This window comes from Dermochelys coriacea, chromosome 24 (genome assembly GCF_009764565.3).
Source record: "Dermochelys coriacea isolate rDerCor1 chromosome 24, rDerCor1.pri.v4, whole genome shotgun sequence".
Taxonomy (NCBI): domain Eukaryota; kingdom Metazoa; phylum Chordata; order Testudines; family Dermochelyidae; genus Dermochelys; species Dermochelys coriacea.
The window spans coordinates 14,789,853-14,803,284 of NC_050091.1; the positions used below are offsets into that span (position 1 = coordinate 14,789,853).

Sequence of the window (13,432 nt, forward strand, 5' to 3'; positions counted from 1 at the left end):
GTGTGTATTTGTGCAGCGCCTGGCATAATGGGGCACTTGTAGACAGTAATAACATGAATAATCTGCAATAAGTATGCAGCCCAGAGTAGCAATGGCCTTTGTGTGTATTTTCAGCAGCAGTTCGATCAATTGCAAATCTCTGCCTAATTTGCTGTCCACCCCGCCCCCAGATTGCTTCTGCCCTGCTGTCTAATTCCCTTGATCTCAGCTCCCTGGACTCAGGGCTCTTTTAAACACCATTGAGTTTAGCACAGTAGAATCATAGAATCATAGAATATCAGGGTTGGAAGGGACCCCAGAAGGTCATCTAGTCCAACCCCCTGCTCAAAGCAGGACCAAGTCCCAGTTAAATCATCCCAGCCAGGGCTTTGTCAAGCCTGACCTTAAAAACCTCTAAGGAAGGAGATTCTACCACCTCCCTAGGTAACGCATTCCAGTGTTTCACCACCCTCTTAGTGAAAAAGTTTTTCCTAATATCCAATCTAAACCTCCCCCATTGCAACTTGAGACCATTACTCCTCGTTCTGTCATCTGCTACCATTGAGAACAGTCTAGAGCCATCCTCTTTGAAACCCCCTTTCAGGTAGTTGAAAGCAGCTATCAAATCCCCCCTCATTCTTCTCTTCTGCAGACTAAACAATCCCAGCTCCCTCAGCCTCTCCTCATAAGTCATGTGCTCTAGACCCCTAATCATTTTCGTTGCCCTTCGTTGTACTCTTTCCAATTTATCCACATCCTTCCTGTAGTGTGGGGCCCAAAACTGGACACAGTACTCCAGATGAGGCCTCACCAGTGTCGAATAGAGGGGAACGATCACGTCCCTCGATCTGCTCGCTATGCCCCTACTTATACAACCCAAAATGCCATTGGCCTTCTTGGCAACAAGGGCACACTGCTGACTCATATCCAGCTTCTCGTCCACTGTCACCCCTAGGTCCTTTTCCGCAGAACTGCTGCCGAGCCATTCGGTCCCTAGTCTGTAGCGGTGAATTGGATTCTTCCATCCTAAGTGCAGGACCCTGCATTTATCCTTATTGAACCTCATTAGATTTCTTTTGGCCCAATCCTCCAATTTGTCTAGGTCCTTCTGTATCCTATCCCTCCCCTCCAGCGTATCTACCACTCCTCCCAGTTTAGTATCATCCGCAAATTTGCTGAGAGTGCAATCCACACCATCCTCCAGATCATTTATGAAGATATTGAACAAAACGGGCCCCAGGACCGACCCCTGGGGCACTCCACTTGACATCGGCTGCCAACTAGACATGGAGCCATTGATCACTACCCGTTGAGCCCGACAATCTAGCCAGCTTTCTACCCACCTTATAGTGCATTCATCCAGCCCATACTTCCTTAACTTGCTGACAAGAATGCTGTGGGAGACCGTGTCAAAAGCTTTGCTAAAGTCAAGAAACAATACATCCACTGCTTTCCCTTCATCCACAGAACCAGTAATCTCATCATAAAAGGCGATTAGATTAGTCAGGCATGACCTTCCCTTGGTGAATCCATGCTGACTGTTCCTGATCACTTTCCTCTCCTCTAAGTGCTTCAGGATTGATTCTTTGAGGACCTGCTCCATGATTTTTCCAGGGACTGAGGTTAGGCTGACCGGCCTGTAGTTCCCAGGATCCTCCTTCTTCCCTTTTTTAAAGATGGGCACTACATTAGCCTTTTTCCAGTCATCCGGGACTTCCCCCGTTCGCCACGAGTTTTCAAAGATAATGGCCAAGGGCTCTGCAATCACAGCCGCCAATTCCTTCAGCACTCTCGGATGCAATTCGTCCGGCCCCATGGACTTGTGCACGTCCAGTAGCCTCCAAGGACAACATCCACCTGACATTTCCCACAACCTCTAGGCCATTAACACAACGGGCCAAGTTCCCCAGCTGGTGTCAATGGGCCGTAGCTCCACTGGAGTCAATGGGGCCAGATCCCGAGCTGGTGACAATCAACAGTAGCTCCATTGGAGTCAATGGGGCCAGGCCCCCAGCACCTCTCTTCCTTCCCCAACAAATCTCTGCTCCATGGCTCAACACCTGGATCTACCATTACCCACACAGCTGTCGATTTGAAAATCACCTTTACTCCCCTGAGTTGCACAAAGGTGATTCTGAGCGGGGGCGTGAGATGCAGACAGAACCGCCCTGTGTAGGTGTATCTCTGTAGCCTTGGGCAGGAAGGGCTGGAAATCCAGAGAGTTGGTATGGCACAAATGCAGGGAGGGAAAAGATTGTCCCTTGCTTTCAGATGTCTGCCTCACTGCAAAACCAGCAGTGTCCTCACCTCAAAGCCCTGAGAAAAAGCACCAGGTTGGCATAAAAATCCCTGAGACTGGCTTTTTATGCCAAGAAATGAGATTGGCATCAGAAAACCACTAGACTGATTTAAAAATCATGAGATTGGCATAACATCAGGAGATTGCTTTAAAAATTACCGAACTGGCAGGAAAAAATCATGAGATTAGCATGAACTGGGGTTACAATTATGAAACTGTGATTTTAAAAAAAAACCCATGAGACTGGCAGAAAAGAAGTCCTGAGAAGGCATCCAAAAATGAGTTTGCCATCAAAAAAACCACAAGATTGATTCAAAAACTCTGAGATTGGCAGAAAAAAATCATGAGATTATCACTGGCAGTGGGGAACCTGTTTGTAATGGGGAATTTAGATCTTGAAGCATGAGCCCCTGGGGAAGGAAAGCCTGATGTGGTGCAGGAAGGTCAGACATGGCCTCTGGACTATGTTTGGCTGGCAACCAACACGACATCTACAGATTCTGCAGGTTCATAACTTTCATTAAAAACAAAGGTAAATTTCTAGCCCTCATGGCTGCAGAGTATAACTGTGGGTATAACTCATGTGGTGACGTCCTCATCTCAGTGGGGTCTGTGCAGTGCCCAGCACAATCGGGTCAGCAAATGCCCCTTGTCCTTTATCCATCTAATTGGGTCACTTCAGTGTCAGTGTGATTTATTTAATAACTAATCCTTATGCTGGATGGAATGGGTGGGGGCGAGGGGATTGGGAGTTAAGTGCCTTTTGTTTTCAGTGCTTGAAAAATACTACAGCTCTCATGATGCACCGTGACTTGTGAGTTGCTGTAGTGCAGCATGGGAGATGTAGTCCAGATGGGGAGTCCAGCCCATAAAGGAAAACAGTGGCATGAGGCAATTAAACTGCAGTTCCCGTGAGGCACTGAGGCAGTATTTCCAAACTGAAGTTTTGCCGTTTTTAGATACAACTTGCTGGGTTTGGGGTGTTCTCTTTTTGATGTAATGTTAAAATTCTTCCAGAAAGCAGACACTTTTCACAGTAAATTTTACATTGTCAAAAAAAACAATTTTCCATCAAAAACAGTTTCCACAGAAAAATTTGGACCAGCCCTGATGGAGAAAAGGGAAAAAGGAAACAAAGAAAAAAGAAAAAAATGTGTATGTGAGTGATCCACAAAACTCCTAGATCCCATTCACCCTGTCGCCTTAAGTGGCAGAAAATCGGAGGAAACACAAAATCCAAAAGTCTTATTTTATACTTCAGCCCATCATTAAACATGAAATTAGGCCTTTTCTTCTGAATGAATGCCATCTCCATAGTCTGCTCCCGGTGGCATCTGGGAAACAATTAAAGACCTTGGGTACCCAGCTGGATTTTCACACCTGCATGACTATGCCAACTGGCATGAGCGTTACTGACAAAAAGGGCCCGAGGATGGTGAATGCCAGCTAACAGTATCAGGACAACACGGTGTACGTGAGGAGTATATAAGAGCAACACAGGAATTGTTAGAGATATAACAATGGGCCAGTCCAGGCCAGGATCCTCACCCACTCCTTGCTGCCCTGGACGCAGACTGGTATCCACCACCCTTCCCTGCCCCCCCCGAATCAGACCCATGCACCCATCTTGCCCAGTCTCCCCTCCCATGTTAGGTCTGTCTAGCTCAGTGTCCCCCATCCCAGATCAGATACAGAGGCTCATCTAACTGGGTGTCCCCCACCCCAGAACAGATCCATGAGCTCATAAAACAGAGATGGTTTAGAGAAGAGCCACGAGACTGATTAAAGGTTAGAAAACCTGCCTTAGAGTGAGAGAATCCAGGAGCTCCGTCTATTAGAACAGAAGAACGGCCACACAGGGTCAGACCAAAGGTCCATCTAGCCCAGTATCCTGTCTTCCGACAGTGGCCAATGCCAGGTGCCCCAGAGGGAATGAACAGAACAGGTAATCATCAAGTGATCCATCCCGTCGTCCATTCCCAGCTTCAAAGGCTAGAGACACCATCCCTTTCCATCCAGACTAGTAGCCATTGATGAACCTATCCTCCAGGAATTTATTGATTTCTTTTTCGAACCCTCTAATGGTCTTGGCCTTCACAAGATCGTCTGGCAAGAAGTTCCACAAATTGACTATGCGTTGTGTGAAGAAATACTTCCTTTTGTTTGTTTTAAACCTGCTGCCTATTAATTTCGTTTGGTGACCCCTAGTTCTTGTGTTATGAGAAGGAGTAAATAACACTTCCTTATTTACTTTCTCCACACCACTCATGATTTTATAGATCTCTATCATATCCTCCCTTAGTCATCTCTTTTCCAAGTTGAAAAGTCCCACTCTTATTAATCTCTCCTCATATGGAAGCTGTTCCATACCCCTAATCATTTTTGTTGCCCTTTTCTGAACCTTTTCCAATTCCAATATATCTTTTTTTAGATGGGGTGACCACATCTGCATGTGGTATTCAATGTGTGGGTGTACCATGGATTTATATAGAGACAATATGAGATTTTCTGTCTTATTATCTATCCCTTTCCTAATGATTCCCAACATTCTCTTTGCTTTTTTAACTGTCACTGCACATTGAGTGGATGATTTCAGAGAACTATCCACAATGACTCCAAGAGCTCTTTCTTGAGTGGTAACAGCTAATTCAGATCCCATCATTTTACATGTATGGTTGGGATTATGTTTTCCAGTGTGCATTACTTTGCATTTATCAATTTTGAATTTCATCTGCCTTAACAAAGCTTAACAAAGAGAAGGGTCATGGGTGATGTGATCCCCGTCTATAAGCACCTACAAGAGAAACAAATATTTGCTAATGGGCTTGTCAGTCTCACAGAGGTAGGTCTAACACCACACAGCGGCTGGAAGCTGAAGCTAGACAAATTCAGATGGCGTAATTAACCATGAGAACAATCTACCAAGGGTCATGGTGGGTTCTCAATCACTGAAAGATTTTAAATCAACACTGGCTGTTTCTCTAAAAGATCTGCTTTGGGAATTAGTTTTGGGGCAGGTTTCTGGCTTGAGCTCTGCAGGGGCTGAGAATAAATGATCACAATGGACCATTCTGGCCTTGGAATCTATGTCTCTATGAATCTAGCTTAGATGAATGGCCCGTCTAGCCTGGTGTTCTGGGTTCTCAATCACTGAAAGATTTTAAATCAACACTGGCTGTTTCTCTAAAGGATCTGCTTTGGGAATTAGTTTTGGGGCAGGTTTCTGGCTTGAGCTCTGCAGGGGCTGAGAATAAATGATCACAATGGACCATTCTGGCCTTGGAATCTATGTCTCTATGAATCTAGCTTAGATGCATGGCCCGTCTAGCCTGGTGTATTCCCTCCCCCCACTTCTAGGGTTGCCACCTGGCCGGTTTTCAACTGTCCTGGCCGATTTTTGTTCAGCCAGTTCAAAAGTGAGCTGTAGCTCACGAAAGCTTATGCTCTAATAAATTTGTTAGTCTCTAAGGTGCCACGGGTACTCCTTTTCTTTTTTCAAAAATTTAATATACCAGTGGCGCAACCTGGGACACGTTGGAGCACTTGCCAATTCACACCACTGTATTCCAGCTTGTGGTGCCGCATGAGGATAAGGTAAGAAAAATGATAACATCAAAATACATATATTGTGGGTGGTGTTTTGTTGTTTGTTTGTTAGCCCAGCGTCCCCCATCTCCTCACCCCATTTCAGACACAGGGGACCACCCAGCCAGGTATCTCCCAGCCTTCAACCCATATCAGATCCATGGTCCAGCCAGCCTGCCCTCCTGCATCTTTGGGCTTGGCAGAATTTGGCTTTTATTTTTTGATAATTTTGAAGGGCTATATTGATGCTTCTTTGTACTTTTTTTTTATTATTTTAAATTTTCACAGTTGTGCAAAATGATACATTTCCGGCATCTTTTCCCCCCTGTTCTTAGTTATTTAAATTTTCGTCATTGCGGGGGGCAAACAACATGGAGGGATCACACGATTATTTAACAGCAGTAGATGTGGGGAGTCAAAAAGTTAACGCTTTGTAGCTGTTAAAACACAAATTGCCAGTATTGCATGTTAAAGCGGACAAAACAAAGAGCCTGAAATCCAAAGGGCTCGAGCCACGTTTTTCTTACTTTGCCTTTTGCTACATTTTGATCATCATCCATGGAAACATTTTCCCCACTGTTTGTGTGTGTGCAGTGCAATCGACACTGATTAATAAAAATCATATCCTTCCAAACCTAGGCATATTGCATTTGAGGAATTATACCATGTTTCCCCTTTGCCAGAAGTCCTGAAGCAGATCTCAGCTGGCTCTAATTTATTTGATTATAGAAAAGATGCACGGCAGCAAGGTACAGGACAGGCCCAAGCAGATTTGCCAGGGAGGTTAAATTTTAGAGTCTTGCCTCTTCTGGAAATGCGGCCCTGGTTTTAACTCAACTGTTCTTAGGTCCGTCTAGAGCAGTGTCCCCAAACTGTGGGATGGGACATGGAGGAACGTCCAGGGGGGCATAGCGAGGCCCATGCCAGCCCCCACGGCCCCAGCCCCCATCTGCAGCTGTGGCCCCGGCTCCATTCTGAGCCCACGCCCCTGGCTGTGGCCCTGCTTCCAGCTGCAGCTCAGCCCTTGGCCCCTGCTCCTGGCTGCAGCTTGGCCCCCACTCTCAGCCTTTGCTTGGCCACCGGCCCCCTGATCTACTTACATATCTGGGGTTTCAAAAGAGTAGTTTCTCGGTCTGATACCGAGGATTTTTCATACCTGGCCCCAAGCTTCTTACAGCATCGCTCTTGCCCTGTCTGCATCTCCCAGGGAGAACAACAACAGATGGGCAAAAGGGGAGTCTTTTTTTCAATTTTAAAATGTTCTAGCCTTCCCATTGGCTCTTTTGGCCAGGTGCCCACTCACTTCCTTTTACCTGAGCATCGCAGTGAGACTTTTTAACCCTTTACAGGTAGAGCAATTAGAGAACAGCTACTAAGAAGGATTTTATAGCTACTGGCTGGCTGGGTGTCTCCCCCCTTCATTTATCACACCGTCTCTGCTCCCGGCCTGGAAAGTAGAGGAGAATGGGGGGTGGCGGGGAGGACACAAGGTTCCCATGCTATAACTCTCATGAGGTGCAGCGGTGCCATTTCAGAATAAAACTATCTATCTACCTATCTATCTACATATGGCCAAACTTCTGACAGTTTTGGGCATTTTGTTTTTTGACAAAAATTGGCATTTTCAATGGGAAATTTGTGTGAAATATTTCATTGAGCCAGAAATCCAAAATTCCCTCAAAAAAACATACATTTTAACTCGCCCTAATGGCAGTATAAACCCAGACAAGGACTCCAGAACAAATTCACAAAAGCAGTATACTAGATTGGCTCTTCTGGGATGAAAAGATATTGTTGGGAGCCTGGAAGAATCTCGTGGTTTATGGGGCTGAGATGAATTTCATAGCTTATAGTCCTTGATGTGCAAATGACTTCAGACTGTAATCAGTCTCTGCTTCAGTTTCCCCATCTGGGATTAACGCCATTTGCTTTACTTTCTCACAGGGAGCTATGTTCATGCGTGTGCGATGTTTGGAACATGCCCTCTATATTATAATTATATAATAATAATAATAATAATATTCCCATATTCCATTAAGCATAATTATCATTAATAGAGTTGGGTGAATAGCAAAAAATCGCTGAGCTGGGAAGAAATGACGCATTAAAAACAGCGTTTTGTTGATCACTCTAAAGTACTTACTTGGCCCCCAGCACTGCGGCATCACAGTCATTGTATTTATCTTTACAACAGTCCTCTGAACTAGGGCAGTGTAGAGATGGGGAAACTGAGACACAAAGAAGTTAAGTGACTTGCTCAAGGAGGGACAGAACCTAGGTCTCTCAGACAGCATACTCTCATCATAACCTCAAGGCCAGCCATCTTCATTACTAAAATGGAGGTGCTTGTGTTAGTCCTTTGTTGTGCATTTCACACACAGCATCACAGAAATGTGTTATTCTATATGTGCTATTCACTAGTCTCCCATTGTGAAGAGTTATGGGATTGCTAGCTCTTGTGGCTTGAAGGTTGTAGCTATAACCAACATTTTCCAGTTGAAAGGTAATTTTAGGTGGTAATTTTTATCAGATGTAATTTTTAAGCAGTCTCATTTGTAGCTAAATTTCTCAGTTTTTGAATGAAAACCAAACACTTGTACCAAAAATGATTTTCACAAAATGATTTTTTTGCACAGAAAATGGTTTTCAAAGACAGGCTTTTTAATCAAAAACAGTTTTCAAAAAATGATTTTTTTTTAACCAAAAGGGTATTTGAAAACAGAACAAACTAAAAAACCCTGTTAATTGTTTTTGCAACTGTTTTTCACCAAAAATGGTTTTCAAAATGTTTACCAAAAACATATTTGGGAAAAGTGATTCCCCCCCGGCCCGTATCACACACCAGAGAACTGCCCCAAAATAATTCCTAGAGCAAAGTTTTTAGAAAAATATCCAGTCTTGATTTTAAAATTCCCAATGATGACGAATCAACCACTAGACCCCTTGGTAAATTGTTCTACTGGTTAATTACTCGCACCATTAAAACTTTGTGCTTTATTTCCCATCTGAATTTATTTAGCTTCAGCTTCCAGCCACTGGATTATGTTAGTTATTAAACCTTATGTTATGTTATTAAACCTTCCTCTGCTAGACTGGGGAGCCGGTAATTAAATATTTATTCCATATCTAGGTATTTATACACTGGGATCAAGTCACCCCTTAACCTTCTCTTTGTTAAACTAACTAGATTGAGCTCTCACTAAAAATCAGATTTTCTAATCCTTTAATCATTCTCCTGGCTCTTCTCTGAACCTTCTCCAATTGATCAAAATCCTTCTTGAATTGAGGACACCGATTCAGCTATGGTCACACCAGGGTCAAATATAAAGGTAAAATAACCTCTCTGCTCCTACTCAAGATTCCCCTGTTTATGCCTCCCAGGATCACATTAGCTGTTTGGGCCGCAGCTCGTGTGCCGCCAATTACCCACCATGACCCCCAAATCTTTTTCAGAGTCACTGCTACCCAGGAGAGAGTCCCCAGTTGTAGAAGGAGGAAAGGTGGGAAGGGGGGAGGTCCCAGATGAGGTTGCAGCTATTTTTATCTTGCTCCCTGTGCCATGTCCCTGCTATAGACCCATCTCCATTCGCCTGGGGGAGTACAGCCTGAGGACCAGTGAGGGGACAGAGCAGTACATCAAATCAACCCAATCCTTCCCTCACCCCAGCTACAACATCACCACGCACGACTATGACATCATGCTGCTGAAGCTGCAGGACACTGCCAACCTCAACAACTACGTCAAAACCATCAGCCTGCCTGACAGATGCCCTGAACACAACACGGAATGCCTGGTGTCCGGATGGGGCACGATCCAGACCCCTAAAGGTACAGGAGTAATCTGCAATGGGGTGCTGGGGGGGCGGAAGGGAGGTGGAGGGAATATGGGGACCTGCAGGAATGAGGGCGAGCACTGCAGATGTTCTGTAGTGAGAGTTCTTTGAATACCCTTGCAATGGCCTTTCAGACCTCTCTGGAGCTCCTCCGACATATTATGGCAGCCGTGCACTGGGTAGACACACCATTAAATAGGTGTTCCTGGCCAAGATAGATAGATAGGTAGATAGAAAGATGGGGTGCATGGGGATAGATAGATAGATAGATAGATAGATAGATAGATAGATAGATAGATAGATAGATAGATAGATAGATAGATAGATAGATGTGTGTCATGATGGATGGATGGAAGTGTCTAAAGAGAGATGGATGGATGATAGGTATGCGTAAAGACAGGTGAATGTGTATAAGGATGAATGAATATATAGATACTTTCTGAGGCACTTTGAATTCTGTGACAGTAACAAATCAGATGTTTCTGTGTTTGTCCCTTTATTTCAAAGCCAACATTTTACCGCAGTCTAGGGTCCTCCCTACCTAATATTCACTGCCATGTATCTACAATTTTTGTGACCATTTCCCATCTACTTTTCAACTGACTGGTCAAATTTTGAACATTTAGAAATTCTGATGAGATTTTCAAATTTCAAAATTTTGACAAGATTTCCAAATGTCAGTTTTTCAGTGTGACTAGCAGATTTCAATATTTCAATGAGATTTTCAAGGCAGTTTTGATCTTTTGACTTGCTTGCCAAATTTCACCAAGATTTCACATTTCAAAATATCAACAAGATTCCAAATTTTGAAACTCCAATGAGAGTCCAAATTTCCAAATGTTGATGCACTCCCCAGATTTCAAAAAGTTGGCGAGATTTTCAAACTCTGAAATTTTGACATGATTTCATTTTTTATTTTCAATGACACAACTGTGAAAAAAAAACATTTGGAAACAACAACATTTGCAATCCCCACTCTCCTTCTTCCCCTTTTGCCGCCAATCCTAACACCAGGAAGCCTGGGATTTTGTGCACCTAACTCACCTAGGCCACTCTGAAATTCCCAGGGAAAGATTCCATTCCCATAAGTTAGAATTTATCACACAGCCCCAGTTCTTTCTCAGATGAAGCTCCCCTTGGAACCAAAGTGCTGAGTGGTCACTGAGACACAGATGCTGCTTTGCGTCTAGATGGGCAAAAGCATTTTCTCTCACCCTTTAACTCATCAGTGAACTTCTGGGGACTTTTTGTTCCAGTGCAGTACCCCAACATTCTGCAGTGTGGGAAAGTCTACATCCAGCGCAACATGGACTGCGATAAATCTTACCCTGAGGCTGTCACCGAAAACATGCTATGTGCTGGTGTGAAGGAAGGAGGTGTGGATTCCTGCCAGGTAAGGGTGGGGGGCAGTGTGGGGAAGGGGAAGATGAGAACAAACCCCTTAGGTCACCTTTGGGGAATTTTCCATCGGAATTGGAAATGCATCTCAACCGGATCACTAACGGATCCCGATCTCCTTTATAAAGTTCTGGGAGATCTACTGATGAGGTGAGCTTGGTGGTCTTATCATTACCATGGAGATGGTTTCTCTGTCTCTCACCACTTCCCCATCCCCCTTCCCCCGTGCAGGGTGACTCTGGTGGCCCACTGGTCTGCAATGGGAAACTCCAGGGCATCGTCTCATGGGGATCACAGATTTGCGCGCCAAAAGGCAAGCCAGGCGTCTACACCAAAGTCTGCAGATTCACCAGCTGGATCCGGGGCACTATAAGGGAGAACTCCAGCAACCAAGCCTCCATCACCTGCTAGAAGCAAGCCACAGCTGCCACGGCCTCTTCCCCAGGGAACTGAGATTCCTGTAATAAACAGTGTAAAACACACCCGTGGCTCATTGCCTCCTTTGCACCTAGGACCGGATCTACCAGCCTCTATCACTTTCTTGTCTGCATCTGCTCTCTTCCTCCATCTGAGACATAGCCCCTCTTTCCCCTCCCCATAGGAAGCCTTGCTGTCGATGCACCCATGTGGGAGGTTGACAGTGGGCTCGAACCCACGACCTCTGCATCTAAAATCCTGGGCCACTGCTGCCTGAGCTAAAAGAACCAGCTCTGTTAGAAAGCTTATCAACTTCTAGATGCATCCCAGCCACCAGAAGAGGGGGACAGAGCACCACAATGAGTGGGTGTGGCTTAAACACCGAGTGGGTGTGCCATACATAACAGCGGCAACGGCTTTAGCTAAATGATCTGGAAAAAGGGGTAAACAGTGAGGTGGCAAAGTTTGCAGACGATCCAAAATGACTCAAGCTACTTAAGTCCAGAGCAAACTGCGAAGAGTGGCAAAGGGATCTCACAAAACTGGGGGGTGACTGGGTAACAAAATGGCAGATGAAATTCAACACTGATAAGGGCAAAGTAGTGCATGTTGGAAAACATAATCCCAACTATCCATATAAAATGATGGGGTCTAAATTAGCCATTACCATGCAAGAAAGGGATCTTGGAGTCATGGTGGATAGTTCTCTGAAAACATCCACTCAATGTGCAGCAGCAGTTAAAAAAATCTAATCGAATGCGAGGAGCCATTAGGAAAGGGATAGATAATAAGACAGAAAATATCACAATGCCACTATATACATCCATGGTATGACCACACCTTGAATACCACGTGTAGTTCTGGTTGCCCTATCTGAGAAAAGATATATTAGAATAGGACAAGGTGCAGCCCTGGCCTCAGCCCGTCAACCCCTGGCTCCCAGCCTAGCCGTGGCCCTGTCCCCAGCCGCAGCCCCACCCCCCAGCCACAGCTCCGGCCCCAGCCACAGCTCTGCCCCCAGCTCCAGACTCACCATCAGCTGTGGCCCCTGCCTCAGCTCCTGGCTTCCAGCCTAGCCACAGCTCTGGCCCCAGCCTCGACCCCCTTACCTCTGTCCACTCACCCCCTCCAACCACAGTTTGGGGGGGGCACAGATAGGGGTAAGGGAGGGTGAGATGTAAAATGTTTGGGGACCACTGCCCTAACAGTTCAGGAGCCAGAGGCAAATAAAAAGAACCCAACATTTAAAAGAAAAAATCTCATGACTTTTTATGCCAATCTTTTGATTTGGGGAGCAGGGGGGCAAGCTCCTGATTTTTGACTAGCGGGCAATGGTGCTTAACAGCTCCTGCTTTTCATGTGCCACTCATAGCGCTGCCCGGCATGTATTGTATCGAGCAATGAGAAGAAGAGCTCTGTGTGGCTCGAAAGCTTGTCTCTTTCACCAACAGAAGTTGGGCCAATAAAACATATTTCTTCGCCCTCCTTTGTCTCTCTGTCAAGCGGACAGCTCGGAGACCAGGTTGGATTGTCTCCTTAAAGCCTTGTAAACACAGATGCCTCCTCAATGGCGTGGGATAGCTGAAGCAAAACTCTGCCAGAGACGAAAGCAACTCCATGCAAAAGTGGCCCTGTGGTTCATAACACACTGGCCCTGCTGGGGGACCAGCACTGTCCAATTCTCATGATTTTATGGTCACTCTCCTGATTTTAGGTGTCTTGCTACGAGCCCCTGTTGGGGGCAGTCAGGTGATTTGGAGGGATGCTCGGCTTTCATTGTAAAATAAAATAAGTCTCTAGCTCTCCTGGTGGCAGAGAAGAGTTGGACACTGTCGTTTTTCTTGACTCCCGAGCTCTTGAATTCAGGAGCTTACTGGGATATTTCAGTGTTCACTTGTGAAAACAAAAGAAACAAGAAAAG

The 13,432-nt window shown here is 45.2% G+C and overlaps 1 protein-coding gene across 1 annotated transcript in view; it reads left to right on the forward strand.

Annotated features, from left to right (window-relative positions):
• Positions 1-11,543, forward strand: part of LOC119847701 (trypsin-3-like) — a 41,593-nt gene extending 30,050 nt beyond the window's left edge. The window contains exons 5-7 of the mRNA XM_043502304.1: positions 9,438-9,691; positions 10,953-11,089; positions 11,326-11,543. Of these exons, the coding sequence (XP_043358239.1) occupies positions 9,438-9,691; positions 10,953-11,089; positions 11,326-11,505 (571 nt within the window). The 3' untranslated portion in view covers positions 11,506-11,543. The remainder of the gene's footprint in view (positions 1-9,437; positions 9,692-10,952; positions 11,090-11,325) is intronic.
• The last annotated feature ends 1,889 nt before the right edge of the window (positions 11,544-13,432 follow it).